This window comes from Rhinolophus hipposideros, assembly GCF_964194185.1.
Source record: "Rhinolophus hipposideros genome assembly, chromosome: 9".
Classification (NCBI taxonomy): domain Eukaryota; kingdom Metazoa; phylum Chordata; class Mammalia; order Chiroptera; family Rhinolophidae; genus Rhinolophus; species Rhinolophus hipposideros.
In genome coordinates, this window is record NC_138055.1 from 81,926,950 (window position 1) to 81,944,954 (window position 18,005).

Sequence of the window (18,005 nt, forward strand, 5' to 3'; positions counted from 1 at the left end):
CACTAGTGAATTCTGCCAAACATTGAAAGATGATTTAATACCTATCCTCCTCAAACTCTTCCAAAAACACTGATGAAGAGGCAATACTTCCTAAATCATTTTATGAGGTCAACACTATCCTGATACCAAAACCTGGTAAGGACAACACAAAAAAGAAAATTATAGATCAATATCTCTGATGAATACAGATGCAAAAATCCTAAACAAAATTCTAGCAAATCGAATACAATAATATATTAAAAAGATTACTCATCTCGACCAAGTGGGGTTCATCCCAGGGGCACAAGGATGGTTCAACATCCGCAAATCCATCAATGTGATACATCACATAAACAAAATAAAACATAAAAATCATATCAATAGATGCAGAAAAAGTATTTGACAAGATACAATTTATGATTAAACCACTTAATAAAATGGGCATAGCAGGAAAATACCTTAACATAATAAAGTCCATATATGACAAACCCTCAGCTAATATATTTAATGGTAAAAATCTGAAAGTTTTTCCTCTATGATCAGGAACAGGACAGGGCTGTCCCCTGTCACCACTGTTATCCAACACAGTGTTGGAAGTCCTGGCCAGAGCCATCAGGCAAGAGAAAGAAATAAAAGGCATCTGAATTGGGAATGAAGAAGTTAAATTGCCACTTTTTGCTGATGACATGATTCTTTATATAGAAAACCCTAAAGACTCCACCAAAAGACTATTAGAAACAATCAATGAATACAGTAAAGTTGCTGGCTACAAAATCAATGTACAAAAACCCATTGTATTCCTATATACTAACAATGAAATTTTAGGAAAACAATTTTTAAAAATAACAATTCTTTTTGCAATTTCAACAAAAAGAATAAAATACCTAGGAATAAACTTAACAAAGGATGTGAAGGACCTATACACTGAAAACTATAAGATATTCTTAAAAGAAATTGAAGAGGACAAAAATAAATGGAAAGCTATTCCATGTTCATGGATTGAAAGAATCAACATAGCTAAAATGGCCACATTACCCAAAGCAATATACATATTTAATGTAATCCCCATCAAAATCCCAATGACATTTTTTAAAGAAATAGAACAAAAAGTCATCAGATTTGTATGGAGTTACAAAAGACCCTATATAGCCAAAGCAACCCTAAGAAAACAGAACAAGGCTGGAGGTATCATACTGCCTGACTTCAATTTGTACTACAAAGTGACCATAATCAAAACAGCATGTTATTGGCAAGAAAACAGACACATAGACCAATGGAATATAATTGAAAACCCAGAAATAAATCCACATATATGTGGGCAGATGATTTTCAACAAAGGAACCAAAAACATACAATGGAGAAAAGAAATCCTCTTCAATAAATGGTACTGGGAAAATTGGAAAGCCACGTGCAAAAGAATGATACTAGACTGCAGTCTAGTTAAGTCTAGTTAATTTAAGTCCATTTAAATTAACTTAAAGTGGATCAAAGACCTAAATATAAGACCTGAAACAATAAACTTCATAGAAGAAAGCATAGGAACTAAATTTATGGACCTTGGGTTTAAAGAGGATTTTATGAATTTGACCTCAAAGGCAAGGAAAGTAGAAGCTAAAATAAATGAATGGGACTAAATCAAACTAAAAAGCTTCTGCACAGCAAAAGAAAGAGGCAACCAACTGAATGGGAGAGGATATTTGCAAACAACACCTCCAATAAGTGGCTAATATCCAACATATATAAAGAATGCATACAATTCAACAACAAAAAATAAACAATCTAATTTAAAAATGGGCAGAGGACCTGAACAGACACTTCTCCCAAGAAGAATACAGTGGCCCGCAGCCAGCATGAGTGGCCGGCAGCTGGCGAGAGCTGCCGTGAGCTGCTGTGAGCAACCGACCAACGACCGACCGGCGACCGACTGCCTCAGTTGGGGGAAGCGCAAGTCTCATAATACCAGCATGGGCCAGGGAGCTGTGTCCTACACAACTAGACTGAGAAACAATGGCTTGAACCGGAGTGTGTGTGGGGGGGGGGGCGAAAGAAGAGGGGGAAAAAGACATACAAATGGCTGACAGATATATGAAAAAATGCTCAACTTCACTAGCTGTTAGGGAAATGAAAATCGAAACCACCATGAGATACCACCTCATACTGGTTAGAATGGCTATTACCAACAAGATAAATAGTAAGTGTTGGAGAGGCTGTGGAGAAAAAGGAACCCTCATACACTGTTAGTGGGAATATAAATTGGTACAACCACTATGGAAAACAGTATGGAGGTTCCTCAAAAAATTAAGAATAGAATTACCATGTGACCCTGCAATCCCTCTTCTGGGTATCTACCCCCAAAAATCTGAAAACATTTATCCGTAAAGATATACATATGTACCCCGACGTTCATTGCAGCATTATTTACGGTGGCCAAGACATGGAAACAACCAGTGTCCTTCAATAAATGATTGGATAAAAAGAAGTGGTACATATACACAATGGAATATTACTTGGCCATAAAAAGAGATGAAATATTGCCATTTGCAACAATATGGATGTATCTTGAGATTATTATGCTAACCGAAATAAATCAGACAGAAAAAGCCGAGAACCATATGACTTCACTCACATGTGGGATATAAAACTGAAAGCAACAAAGAAACAAGACAAACAAAGAAACAAAAACTCATAGACACAGACAACAGTTTAGTGGTTACCAGAGGGTAAGGGGGTAGAGGAGGTGGTAGAAAATGGAAAAGGGGTTCAAATACATGGTGATGAAAGGAGAACTGACTCTGGGTGGTGCATACAACGCAATGTACTATAGAAATGTACACTTGAAACCTGCATAATCTTACTAACCATTATTACCCCCCAAAATAAAATAAATACATAAATAAAACAAGTTTTTCTTTTGGTTAAGGATTAAAATTTTCAAAGAGGAACTATTTTTTACATTTATTATTTTAACTTTGTTATATTTTCCTTTCTCCACTTGGAGAACAGGTATTATTTGCTTACTGTCTTTTCTTTTCTAAATTTATTTTTATTTTTATTGGGGAACAATGTAATTTTCCAGCATCCATCTGCTCCAAGTCAAGTTGTTGTTTTCAATCTAGATGTGGAGGGCACAGCTCACGGACCTATGTGGGAACTGAACCGGCGACCTTGGCGTTCTGAGCACTGCGCTCTAACCACCGACCCATCCGGCCACCCTGCTTTTTCTCTTTACATTTTTAGGTAGATGCTTGGTTCCTATTTTCACTATTTTGGCAGTATCCCATTTAATTTGACATATTGCTTTTTTATTTGTTTAAAAATGCTCTTCACTACATTTTGGGGATTTCCCTCTGGCCCAAATATGATTTAGCAGAGTTTAAGTTTTCTTTTCCGTACTTTCTATATGATTGAATATTTCATTTTGTTATTTCTAATTTTATGATTTACTCTCTGGATACATGGAGTATAGAGCTATGATTTACTTATATCACGTGGTCCAGAACATGGTCAATTTTTGTTTAAAATACACTTGGGCAAAAACATATTTGTTCACATTTCCATGTAGTTCTTTGCACACGTTAAATCTGTCTTATTAATTTTGTGTAATTTCATATCACATGGATTTGCTAAATTCTACTTCTCAAATGTTGATATTCTCAATTAGGTGTTGCATTTCTATCAATTTTTTTTATTTACGTAGTTTTGATTTATAAATTTAGAGGGTTTTAGATGATCAAGTGATTTCACTGACTGCATTTGTTGTGAAATCTACCTTATTACCAGAAAAATCTCAAATTGGAGTATTTGTTTTTAATAGGAACAAGTTTAAGATTTGACCCAAAAGAAAATGCAACGGATGTCCTTTGCAAAAAAAAACAAAAAAAAAAGTTGTACGTGCCCTCTCCACTCCCATTAACCACTACCTCTTGGCAAGTCACTGACATATTTTCCTAGTAAGCCCAGACTGTCATTGTGTTACCTGGCTGAGTCACAGTTGGCACTAATAGAGGACAACCTGGCAATTATACTGTGTTCCTAGATTCAACGTACATTCATGAATCTTCTGGTGCATCAAGTTAAAACCTCCAGTGACTTGCTAAGGCAAAATACTGGATAAGCCGTCAGGGAAAATGAAGTACAGAACATTAGATTGGTGCAAAAGTAATTGCGTTTTTTTTGCACTTATTTTTAACCTTTTAAACTGCAATTACTTTTGCACCAACCTAATATATTGAGAATTCCACTTAAATACTATAGACCCATCTGTTTTTATTATTAAATTTGCTGTTGAGTTGAGCATGATTATTTGTCAATACCTCCAAGTATTATAATTTTTCTTATTTCTACCCAGGAAGACATGGATTATCTCCTGATCCTCTTAGATGCATTGAATTCATTTTGGGAATAACAAACTCCCAAGTTCGTTCTACACATGAATGAAAAGTTATGTGAGGATCGGGACTTGCCTTGTCTTTAGAGAAAAGACAGTAAGCAAATAATACCTGTTTTCCAAGGGGTCAGCGGGCAAGGATAGTATGAGTTCTAGGTTGGTTCATATTCCAGGCCCTTCTCCCACTTCCTGGTTTTGCCTCACCTTTATTTAGGATAATTACGGCATTTTTATTCTCAGGCTTCGTTCCTCTGGAGTTATTCAATAGCCTGAACCTTGAGGTTTTCTGTGTAAGGAAGGCTAATTTCCTACATAGATTTATCCTTTTTTTTCAGTTTTTAAAAATGAAACATTGATTTTGGATGAAATATCATGTTTTCATTTGTTACCACTCTTGACATAAGAACATCCAAACCTGTAGAGAATTTTTATAAGAGTTTATTTTAGCCAACCTGACGACATATGCTGGGGAGCAAGATCTCAAATGCTTTGGAGAATAACGGTTTTGCAGTTTCTTTTATGCATTTGAAATTAAGGAGGGAACATAAGAAAGATTACAAGAAGGCGGGAGAAAGCAAGGTCATGATTGATTGATGAGAGTGTTACATTCTTAAGGGTAGGCAGGTATTAGAAGGGGGGATTCTGAAAGGGGGCATTTCAAAGGTGTGCTAACCTCAATGCACAGAAACCATGGACAGGGCTTGCTTAAGGCAAAGATAAGTCTTTTAGTAAAGAACTTCTATGCCTGGGCCTGACTGCCCAGTTAGAAATTTATGATCAGATTTCCCTGTGAAGTTATGTTCTATAGAACCCCTTTATTCCATCCACACGATGTAATAATAGTCCCTGTACGGTTCCATAGTTGTAGTTGAAATTGTATTATTCAGAAATTCAGTCCCAAAAAAACACATGGTTCATAGCCACAATAGCTACATGTATCGAGCACTTAGCTCTGTTACTGATGCTGTGCTAATCATTTCACAAACACAATTTACATTATTATGTTCACTTTGTATAGTTAAGGAAACTTAAGCTTTATGAGCACCTTTCCTAAAAGTCACACTGCTAGAGAAAAGCAAAGGCTGAATTTCCATCCCAGCTTTTCTGGCTTCAGAACCGTGCATATAACTAACTACTGAGCTATACCACACACAGCAAGTCAGAGCAATGCCCACTCAGCCCCAAATATCAAGCCTCTAAAATGTACAGCCAAATTGAGATCTAAAGCATCTGAAATAGAAATGTTATTTGTTCCAGTTCACTCAGTCTAGTTTTTACTGCTCTGGGCTCTAAGTGAAGCGAAGAGCAATGTTTTCAAGTCCCTTGAGTAACTGAAAACTCCTGTATTCAACAACTATTTATCTCCTCCTATGAATGAGGCAAGGTGCTGGGTGGAGAATCTAACCCTGACAGTCCTTGCTTTTTGAGAAGGTCAGGTCCTAGTGGAAGAACCTGCAACTGTATTGCAATCTGTTGTACCAGATATGCGGGGAGTAGATGGAGTTACTATTTCATACAGGGCACTTAGGAAGCGCACACCAGAAAAGACAGCCTGTGAGCAGGGCTGGGATGTTATGATGGACAGAACGATCCAGGCACAGGAAATGGCAGGTACAAACGCCCTCAGGTTTGCCTCTTCAAAGGCAAGAGGGGCCATCATGGCCAGAGGACAGTAAGTGAGGGTGACCCAAGGTGGAGGGCACCAGGTCCAAGAGGAGTAGGTAGGAGAGCACATCACATACTGCCAAGTCTTGGGCTTTCACTCTAAGATGGGAAAACTTGCAAGGGTTTTGAGGCAAAGAGCCACCACATGTGTTAACTCGGGCTTTTCACGACCCACTCTGGCCTGCCATTCAAAGGTGACAAAAGGGAGACCAGTTAGGAGGTAATAATGCCAGGGAAAAAATGAGTCTTGTATCTTGCAGGAAGGAATTCCAGGACGTACAGAACAAGTCACGTGAACAAAGGCAAGCAAGCAGTGGATATATTTAAGCAAAGAAAAAGCATACACTCCTACACTCCCCAAATAATGGGAGTGGGCAGGCCAGGAGGAGGGCAACTGCTCTGAAGAGCAAAGAGGCTTAGGATTTTATCAGAACGCAGGCATGAAAAATTCAAGTTTTAGGGGTGGCATGTAGGTGTGCCCAGGTGGTTCCTGGCTGTCCCTGGTGACCACTCCTTCCATTCCAGAGGTGGGATTCCCTTGTTCTTTCTGGGCCCTTGTTGGAACTGTCATGGCGACACTGGGGGTGGAGATTTTTTCCTGCAATGCTAACAGTGTTATAATCCATTACAATTATCTGTAGCTGCACCTTTTCTTAAGAATGATCTCATCTCCTCTCCTTGCTTTGTCTCCCTCACATCCTCCTTCCTTTCCTCCCCCTGTCTCCCCACAACCCTGTTTTTCTGCCTACGGTAGTCATCCAGGTAAGAGACGATGGTGGCTTGCCCATAGTGGGTAATGGAGGTGCTGAGAAGTGAGGTGGTGAAAAGTGACTGTTTGTTTCATATGTTCTGACAAGTTTTGCTGAAGGAATGGAATGTGGGGTGTGAGGGAAAAGGGTAAAGGATGACTTCAAGGTCTTCAGCCTAAGCAGCTGGAAGGAAAGTTGCCACTTACTGAGAAGAGAAGACTAGGAAAGGAGCTGGCTGGTGGGTAGTGGTGGAGGGTGTGTGGCAAATGTTTGGTTTTGGACATATTTAGAGATGCCTACTAGTCTTCCAAGTGGAGAGGCTTATCAGGCAGTTGAATACACAAGTTAGGAAAGGTGAGAGGATAGAATCTGGTAAACACCAAGTAGAATCTGCAAGAGCTTTAAAAAAAAAATGGGGGGAAGGAATTAAAGAATTCTCTTGAAAACGTTTCAAGGCATTTTAATTTACTTCATTCATCACTGTTTTGAAATCCTTACTAAGGTCTGTGATGACTGAAAATGCGTGGCAACATCATGTTGCCAAGGAGCAGCCAGAGCTGTACCAATGGTTTCTCAGTGCTGGCCTCAGGCCCACAAACACCAACTTCCCGGAGCTTCTGAGAGATGCAAATACTGGGCCCCACAAACCTAGCGAATCCTAAACTCACAGTGCGGCCCAGGAAACCATTCTTGACGAGTTTTTCAGGAGGCTGTTAAGCACATTAAAGTTGAATGAGCTAGATAATAAGGTTTTAATCATCAAGAAAAAAATAAACAACTTTTTTTATAGGTAAAATATCTTTATTGCTTGAAGCATAAAAAAGAGTAAACAAAAATCAGTAGGACATTTCATTTCTTAGTTTTCTCAATGAGGTTATAAAAATGTAATGCCACTTGGTCTTTATAAACTCTTAAAAATGTCTAGAAGTTCACACTTAGTGTAATATAAAAAAGCACTTAAAACACACAATGAGATGATTAAAAAAACACCTCATAGATACAATTGAAACTGCTTTAAGAAAATTTTTTAAATGTAGACTCCTACATAAATAGGACCTCACATTTTCTTGTTTTCTAAAATATAAATAGCTAGCGTTTTCCCCATGTTACCTACAGACATCATAAATGTGGACTACCTTCTCCTACCTTCTTCATTCTTGGTATAGGTTAACAGAAAAGGAAGCTAAAATCAACCTGTTTTTCTTCAATTTAATCTCTTATTTTGCTTAAGATAAAACAAAATTCTTAATTTGTAACCGAGATCTTTTAGTGTGCCTGGCTCATTTTTAGTTTCAAATCACAATTCATTAAAAAAAAATATAGGAAGATGATATGAATGTTTTCTTTTTTAAGTACTTATAATTCAGCTGCCAAAATCACCCTAAGCAACATTTCTGAAGCATGTGAACATAGATGTGTGTATGTGTTTAAATACTGCTACTGCATCATTCTGGCTTTCGAGCATAATGAAATCATACGAATGTAATCTTTGTAAACTGGGATCACAGGTTCGAGTACAACTCAAATCATTCAGTGAATTCATCTGTGAAAGAAAAGACATATGCACTTCACATGTTTTTAACTCTTTCAGGTTGGTCAAAGAATAAACAATACTCACCATAAATAAAAACCCACTGACCTTTGTCATGCATGTACTATTACTGCTAATTAAAATAAGTGTATTCCTGCTGTGGAAAATCTGTGTTTTGAAAATTTTTGTAAGATTATCTTTTCAAGACATTGGTAAGAAAGGATAAATGTTTTCTTTGAACTGAAAGAAACACAAGACAGGACATTAACTCATTCTCTACACAGAGGATGCTATTTTAGAGGTAAGTAAATTATTTTACCCCAAGGGTGTTCACTAAAAGAATACATTAATTGCTTTAAGGAATTGCTTGAACATGGTCGATTTGAAATGACTTAACAATGAAATCCAGAGATTTGATTACCTTCTTGGTAGGGTTTGGACTATAAATGAAAACTGACATTTAAAATAACGTGGGGAAAATATAGAGTCACTTGAATGTTTACCACTTTATTACCGCAATCATAAATGGTAATGATTTAAGTTAGTCCTTGACATTGATTTGTGTGTTTAAATTAGTCTTTAATTACACCTCTCCTGCCTTTTGTTCTGTTGCTCACCCCGTTTAGAAATGCCCTGATAATTTGGGCATGGTTGCATCACACGAAGCCTGCACCTTCCTGAGTATATGTACATGTGTTCATTTATTGTGCTTCTGATCGTATTTTTCTGGTTAACTTTTCTGTTGGATAGCACTGCAAAGCTTTTGCTGGTTTTCAAGGCAGTCTTTCAGCTTATCCTCTGTCAAAGTCAATCGCTGCTCCAAGATTGAAACAGTCTGTAAAAATGAGAACAAAATAATCAATGGCTGGTGACGGGGTGCCATTGGAATCACCAATCCTACCCGCCGCCCCCCACAATAGCCACTATCCTGACCATTATAGTAACCAATTGCTTGCATTTCTTTATCATTTAATCTTTCAGGTGTACATCCCTAGACACGATAATATTGTCCTACCCATTGTCAAGATTTGATATGTCATTTCAAGTCTCTCTCCTATCTCTTCCCTTTCTTTTCTTTACAATTTGTCAACAGGCTCAGACCATTTGACCTGTAAGGTTTCCACCAGTCTGGATGTTAGGAATGGTGCACTCAGGGTACAGTGCAATCTGTTCTCCCACCCTCCTCATTTTCTGTCAACTCACAGCTGGATTCAAAGGCTTGCTAAGATTTACGTTAGATCCCTTGGTAAGGCTGTAAGTGGCGGTCTATCCTTTCATTAGAAAACACATTACTAAGGTTTGGTCATTTCTCTTTTCATGATGTGCGGAACTATGCAATGCCAAGATCTATTAATTCTTGAGGATTGCAAATGCCATCATTGCCATCATCTAATGCCATCGTTTAAAATTTATTAGTTGAAATAATTTATGAATAAGAGACACTTCCTTCATCTAATATTTGGTTACCTAGTGATAGAGTTCATAGAGGAAAGGCAGGATAAATGTTTGGTTATTTTAGTCAACAAGTTCCAAGGTCATGAATTGATGCCCTATCATCCTCTGAAGGTAACAAACTTTTTAAAAAATATCATTATTTAGTATTTTTGTTTTCATATACCATACTATGGATTATGACTAATTAAAAATAGTGATGCTGGTAATATCGTCTATCATTTCTTGAATGCCTACTACGGGTCAAGCATTTTGCCAATACTTTAAGAAACATGAATTATCACAATTCCACATGCTAAAGGGCTGTTGATACATGTATCATCAACACCTTTAACATTGGATAACTCCTGTTAGCTACCATCTAAAACATAGTTTTATTTTAATTTATTTCTAATTACAGTTCAGTATAGATAGTTTTAAACACAGCAGCTGCATTAGAGGCCCAGTCATCTGTAATTAAGCGAATGAGAACATGTTTACTTTACTTGCTACTAGCCCATAGTTTGCTGTTCCCATCTTGCATGTGTGCTGTGTCAGCTTTCAACCTCGTTCAAATGTAAAAGAAAGCCAGCTCTTCAAAATTACAGATAAAAAATCATAGAGGTGTTCAATAAAGCATAAAGTGAATCATTTATTCTTTCTTTGTTTTTTAAACTTTTTTTTAAGTGTGTTTGTCCAAGACCCATCAGCTCCAAGTCAAGTAGTTGTTTCAAATCTAGTTGTGGAGGGTGCGGCTCACAGTGGCCCATGTGGGGATCAAGTCGGCAACCTTGTTGTTAAGAGCACAGTGTTCTAACCAACTGAGCTAACCAGCCGCCCCCTCATTTGTTCTTGAATCAGGTAAAAAGAAGGAGAAATGGGTCATGAAGCTGAAAGTGTGGAGAAAGAAAAGATTCACTTGGGAGAGGCTTACGAGCACCCGACACTGAAAGCACCAGGGGAGCAGGTCATGGCAACATGGGGAACAAGCCAAGCAAGACTACACTTAGCATAAAGCTGAGTAATTTTACCCTGCATTTAGTGGCTCTAAACCCTGGCTATGAAACAATCATATGGGCTGCGTGAAAGACGGATGCCAGGGTCTTACCCAGAGCAATGTAAATGAATCCTCTGGGGAGGAGAACTGGACATTTGTGTGCTTTTGAACTGTCCAGGTGATTATAATGCATAGCCAAGGTGGAGAAAAGAAGTAAAAGATTTCTATGCACGAGCTATTGCAACTTGAAATATCTGTTCTGGAAAAGTGATTGATATCTCCCATGATCCCATTGTGGCCTGTCTGCTTAACTTGTGACGCTGTCTGGGCTGACGAATACTGGTGTCCTCAGTCTGTGTATCAAAGAGGAACAACAGAAGACTTTCAGAGGAAACACTGAATCAGCAGAGATGGAAGACAGGCCTTCGGTGTATCCATTTCAACACACCACTGCACTTCAGTGACATCTGCATCTCCTGACTAACAGTTGGAAGCATATTAATATCCATGGTATTCCTTCTTTGCAAAGCTAAACTGGCATCAAAGGCCTGGGTAATATTTTAAGATGGGAATGCAAAACCCATCAGTTCCAGGAGGACACAACATGATGTAAGAAGCTTTACAACGAAGGAATTTATATAGTGAGACTATCTTCAGAGTGAAGAACTGTAAACACAGCCACTATTTCATTCTAACCAGAAATTGATAATCCCAATGCACTTTTCTTACGGCCCTAAATCCGTCTTTAATAATGTCCTAATCTGAGCACAATACATCAAAAATTCTTAAGGTAAAACATCACTGCCCAGGATCAAATATACTTATAGTGGGGAGCGTCACCACTGTGTGTCAGTCTCTACTGCTCCCTTCTGGCTCCCGGATGCCAGATGTAGCCGTGTGTGTGTGTGTGTGTGTGTGTGTGTGTGTGTGTGTGTGTACACATGTCATATGTGTGCATAGGCTCTGGCCTTACCGCCACAAGATCTTGCTAGAGCAGCTCAGCAGAGCATATGCCTTGAGCTTGTCTTTCTAAGCAAGCCAATTTCTTCCCCTGCTCTGCTAGTTCTGCAAGCTGCTATAACCGGGACTGTTTGGTACATCTTACCCCCAAGTGCAAAGCATGCCAACCCACCTGTGTCAGCACATGGAGCTGCTCCATAATGTGCTCTAACGCATCAGTCACAGCGAGTGGTATGCTTCTGTGACCCTCAGAAGGGAGGTCACTCATGTCTTCTGCTTTCTTCTTCAAGGTTGTTGGCAAACATTCTGATGACATTAAAGAAGGATACGAGAAATATCCACACATCTCTTCCCCCTTTTCTGGTAGAGTTCTAACAACAGTTTCCGTCGTCTTCACATCACAGAAAAGACAGGAAGCGTTATATTTTCCAAACTTTAAAATAATATTTTATATATACGTTTTCTATATTCTAAAAGCCCAGCTTTCATTTAATTGTTTATCCTCAACTACAGCAAAGTATGGAAGTTACAATTATAAGAAAATAAAGCTCACAATAAATAGAAAAAAATGCACCATTTTCCTTGATTTTTTTTCCTTTTTCCTTTTTTTTTTTAAATTTATTGGGGTGACAATTGTTAGTGAAATTACATAGATTTCAGGTGTACAATTCTGTATTACATCATCTATAAATCCCATTGTGTGTGATTTTTTTTCAATGTGATACACTTGGTTTATATCTGTCTAAGGGATTAACTGTTGTACCATCAAAAAGATTGTTAGATGTACTCTAAGTCTTAATCTAAAAAAAATATGACATCCATTAAAATGACTACTGTTTTAAAAAAATAGACAATAACAAGTGTTGGTGAGGATGCAGAGAAATTGGAACCCTCATGCATTGCTTGTAGGAATATAAAATGCTACAACTCCTGTAGAAACAGTTTCACTGTGCCTCAAAGTTACACATAGAATTACCATATGATCTAGCAATTCTACTCCTAAGTAAATATCCAAAAATAACTGAAAGCAAGGACTTGAACAGATACTTGTACAGCAAGATTAATAGCAACATTAACCAAAGTTGCAAAACATGGAAACAATCCAATATCCATCAACAGATAAATGTATAAACAAAATGTGGTATATACAGACAATGAAGTACCACTTAGCCATAAAAATGAATGGAATTCGGATACATGCTACAACATAGATGGACCCTGAAACATTATTCTGAGTGAAGTAAGCTAGACACAAGAGAAAATACTGTATGATTCTACCCAGAACAGGCAAATTCAGAGAGACAGAAAGTACATTAGAGGTTACTATGGCTGCGGGGAGAGGAATGCAGAGATGTGAACCTATTGCTTAATGGGTACAAAGTTTCTGTTTGGAGTGATGAAAAAGCTCTCAAAATAGATAGTGGGAATGGTAACAAAACACTGTGAATACTTACTTAATGCCAGTGAATTGTACACTTAAAAATGATTAAAATGGTTAAGTTATGTATATTTTACCACAATAAAATTTAAAAAAACAAAAACAAAAAACCTCTAAATATAGGGTAGTGAACAATTTGAAAGTAAAATTAAGAAAACAACTCCATTTACAATAACATCATAAAGAATCAAATACTTAGAAATAAATTTAACAAAAGAAGTGCAAGACTTGTACACTGAAAACTACAAACCATCACTGAAAGAAATTAAAGAAGATCTAAATAATTGGAAAGACATCTCATGTTCCATGTTAATGGACCAGAAGACAATATTATTAGGATGACAATACTCCCCAAATTAATATATACAGATTCAGTTTAATTACTATAAAATCTCAGCTGCCTTTTTCCAGAAATAGACAAACTGATCTTAAAACTCAAGATGAAAATCAAGCAACCCAGAATAGCCAAAATAATATTGAAGAATGAAGACAGAGAACTCACACTTCCCAATTTCAAAATTTACTATAAAACTACAGTAGTCAAGAAAATGTGTCACTGGCATAAAGATAGACATATAGATCAACAGAATAGAATTGAGAGTCCAGAAATAAATCCTTCCATTAATGATCATTTGATTTTTTTGGCAAAGTTGCCAAAACAATTTAATGGGCAAAGCATCCTCTTTCCAACAAATGGTGACAGGAAAACTGGATATCTTACTTCAAAAGAATGGATTTGAGTCCCTACCTCACACCATATAAAAAGTTAACTCAAAATGGATTAGAGACTTAAATATAAGGAAAAAAACAAAGTATAAAACTCTTAGAAGAAAACATAGTAAATTTTCCTGATTTTGGATTAGACAGAAACTTCTTAGATACTATACCAAAAGCACAAATGACAAAATAAATAAATTGGATGTTATCAAAATTAAAAACTTTTGTGCTTCACATGATATCAACAAGAAAGTAGCGGGGAAACCCACGGAATGGGAGAAAATATTTGCAAATCATATATTTTATGATACTTGTATGAAGAACATATAAAGAGCTCTCAAAACTCAAAGCTACAAAGACAAATAACCCAATTAAAAAAAATGGCCAAAGGATTTAAATACACATTTCTCTAAAGAAGTTACACAAATGTCCAATAAGCACCTGAAAGATGATCAACATCAGTAGGGAAAAACAAATCAAAATCACAGTGAGATACCACTTATACACACCAGGATGAATAAAATTAAAAGGGCAGAACATAACTGTTGGCAAAGAGGTAGAGAAATTGGAACCCTAATATATTCCTGGTGGGATTGTAAAATGGTGCAGTTTGGTAGTTTCTCAAATTGTTAAACATAGAATTACCAGATGACCCAGCAATTCCACTCCTCAGTATATACCCAAGAGAAATGAAAACATACATTCACACAGAACTTGTACAAGAATGTCATAGCAGTATTATTCATAATAGCCATGGATATGGAAACAATCCATATTCATCCAAATACTGTGGTAATGAAAGGGCAAACAAAATGTGTTCTATCCTTACAGGAGATATTATTTACTCACAAAAAGGCATGAAGTACTGATACATGCAGGCTACAACATGGATGAATCCTGAAAACATTAGGCTAAGTTACAGAAGCCATACACAAAGGCCACATATAGTATGTTTCCATATATATATATGATATGGTCAGGATAGACAAATGTATGAATAGAGACAGATTAGTGGTTGCCAGAGGCTGGGAAGACGGAAGAATGGGGAGAGATTGGTAATGGGTATGTGGGTGATGAAAATGTTCCAAAATTCTTTTTGGAGAGATGAAATATTCTAAATGAGATAATGATGATGGTTACACAATTTTGTGAATATACTTAAAAAACCTGAATTGCACACTTTAAAAGAGTGAATTTGATAGTGTGTGAATTATATCTCATTAAAGCTGTTAAGGAAACAAACAAAAATCCAAACACATGCATCACAGAAGTTTGTGTTTTTAAAGACTGTAGTCAATTTTTCATTTCTGGTTATCACTTGGGATGTGAAAGTTCCTGACAGTTACCTCAAACATGGAAAGTATACTTCTAATGATGGTGATGAGAAGGAGAAGAGGGTGAAAACGACAGTGACAATTAGCACATACAGAGCTTACTATGAGATTGGCACAGTTTCAATGGCTTTACACATTTTAAATGGTTTCATTCTCACCATGAGCCTATCAGGTAGGTTCTACTATTATTTCCATTTTATAAATGAAGGCACAGAAATACAGAAACATTAAATCACTTATCCAAGTCCACACGGTGGGAAAGACACAGGAAACATAGCCAGCCGTATGTTTATGAGATGCCCAAGTACTCTGGGTATTGTTCCCCCAATCCCCTCAACCATGTTTTAGGAAGATAAAACCTTTCAACTTTCTGCCCATCATAATCTTACGAATTCACCATTTGCTGAAAATAATAAAAACAAACTTAAAATCCACCATTCACAATTCAAGTTTATTTTTAAAATAGATACATGATATATCTTAGTGTTCTTTCTTAGCCACGTAGGAGTCTTTTCATTTGCTTAGGGTCTTTTCATTTGCTCACTCGGCAGATACTCCCGGGACCCACTGTGTGGGGACCCCACAGTGCGCGGCGCGACCCCAGACCCTGCTGCCCTGAGGGTCAGGTTCTGGTGCCCTCAGTCACTTGGTAACTTGTCTTTTCTACTTTTCTCCCTCAGAGATTTATGACCCTATACTTTTGCCTTTAACGTCTAGCAGGCTACATTTAGCTCTGAAAACCATCCCGGTCTCTGAGCAGTTATGCTCTGTGTCTCCACATTTTTCGCGTTTGTGATATGCCTGACAGTGTGAGAGCGTGAACCTAAAATATTGGAGAATGGCTTTTTGAAGTATGGAGCACTCATTAAAATCCATACCCCCAAAATGATTTCATTACTATCACTTTGAACTACTCAACTCCATGTGAGAAAGAACCGTTAAAATTGTCCTTAAAATGTTCAGAAGCAAAATTCCATCAATCACAGATCATGAAAGAACAAGTTACCATGAAGGATGTGAGAGGCTTCTCATTAGACGGACCCTGAAGCATCTAGGACCTACCTACCTATTCATGCTCTGAATTAAGGAACTGGGAAAATAAAACAGCACTATCCACCTGGGTCCCCAGCTACCGGCTAGTGGCAAACACGGAAATGAAAGCAGTTTTTAGATGCATATGGAATATACGAAGGATTCACCAAGAAGTCCTGTCTCACTATCAGAGTCTGCATTCCTGATCCTGGGAAGCCACCTCACTGACTGCAGACATCGTATAGACGGCCAGCCAGTTATCCCACCCCAAACAAATAATTCCTAGTCAAAGGACAGACTTGTAATTTTTCCACATTGTTTCTGCTGTGTCTGCAAGGGCCTTCTCTGCCCTCAGAGTGTGACTGAATCCTTTTTGATCTCTGAACTTCAGCTTAACTGTCACGTCTTCAGAAATGGAGTCTGACCACTCCACTGAAGTTGAACTTGTCATTTTCTCACATGGCCTCCTAATGTTTTCCTCCACAACTGATCAGAGCTTGTGTTTATATATTTGTTCCTCGTCTGGTCTGCCTCCCACACAAGACTGTGCTAATGCTCATTATTCTCACCACTGTATCCTGGGACTTAGCAGGAACTTGAATAGTTTTGAATATGGTAACCACTTATATGCAGATTTTAGTACCGTTCCCACATGTGAAAACCAAACTCTAGAACCAAGACAGTCTTGTTTATATGGAGCACAACATACTAAAGTATGGACGCATGGCTGCAAATATCACTGTATTGCAGCTCTAACCATTCATGGGAAAAGACTTTAGCCTAATTAACAAATCAGTTATCGCACTCTGGGGGTTTGCACCAGGGTGGTTAGTGAAGAAAGGGCAATAGAAAAATGGGCAATGAAAAGATTTAAGGTGATAATCTATGCAGTAAAAGTTTCAATATGCCTTAATAGCACTTTTCTTGTTTGGAATCATCAACAAATACATTACTATTTTATGACATATAGAGACAAATACAAAAGGGGCCAGGGTATGGGCAGAGAGAGGAAAAGTTACAAGGTCTCCATCCCACAACAGCAGCCAATGACACATTAGTCTTTCTGTCTCTCAAAGGTATTGGAATCTAGACATTAGGAGATTCTTTCCCACCAACCAGCCTGGCCTTTGCATCCTGAATGTACAGGGAAAGAGTGAGACGCAGAGCTTGGGGGAAGTTTCAATGCACTCATTCCTAAAACAAAACAAAACCAAAAAGGGAAAATCTATGTTTAATATTCTTGGCTATCAGGAGTCCAGCAACTGAGGCTGTGGTACCCGCAGCTCCCAGTACAGCGAGGTCCTCTCCTATTTCCAAGCTGCTAATATTCATTTTGGGGGCGAATGCTTACTGAGTACCAACATTGCCCGAAGCATTTACTGGTGCGAAATGTGAGAAGAATGCGGACTCTCTGTTGGTAGAGAATTAAGGCAGAGCAGAGTCTGGCACATGACTGAACTGCAGGATGAACAGGAAACACAAGCAGACAAATGACTGAGAGATTGTGACAAAGAACAAATGCTTCTTTAGTCCATTAAAGGAAGAAACCACACTATGTTCTCTTATCCATCAATTTCATTGCCGATATTCAAAGTACAGTGGGGTCACAATCATTCATTCATTGATTTATTCAGCAAACAAAGGCCTCCTCTGGTAGATATTAGAGCTACAGCAAAAAAAAAAAAAAAGAGCTACAGCAAAAAAAATTAGGTATGGTCCTTTCCTTCAGGGAGCTCACACGTTCTCCAGGCATCTACTTCATCCAAAAGGATGACAGGCAAACAC

At 37.7% G+C, this 18,005-nt stretch overlaps 1 protein-coding gene across 7 annotated transcripts in view; it reads right to left on the bottom strand.

The window, feature by feature from the left end:
- Window positions 1-18,005, bottom strand: part of POC1B (POC1 centriolar protein B) — a 137,129-nt gene that overhangs the window by 29,934 nt on the left and 89,190 nt on the right. For 4 of the 7 annotated variants that reach the window (XR_013993929.1, XM_081058217.1, XM_081058216.1 and 1 more), the window contains 2 exons: window positions 11,872-12,090; window positions 7,567-9,146 (listed from right to left, as the gene is read on the bottom strand). The exons of 2 other annotated variants lie outside the window; for them this stretch is intronic. Coding sequence is in view for 4 of the 5 variants with exons in the window: in XM_081058217.1 (XP_080914343.1) it covers window positions 9,042-9,146; window positions 11,872-12,090 (324 nt within the window). In the remaining variant the exon portion in view is untranslated. Of the gene's footprint in view, window positions 1-7,566; window positions 9,147-11,871; window positions 12,091-18,005 lie in introns of those variants that run through there. One more of the 7 variants, XM_081058218.1, reaches the window with a different exon arrangement.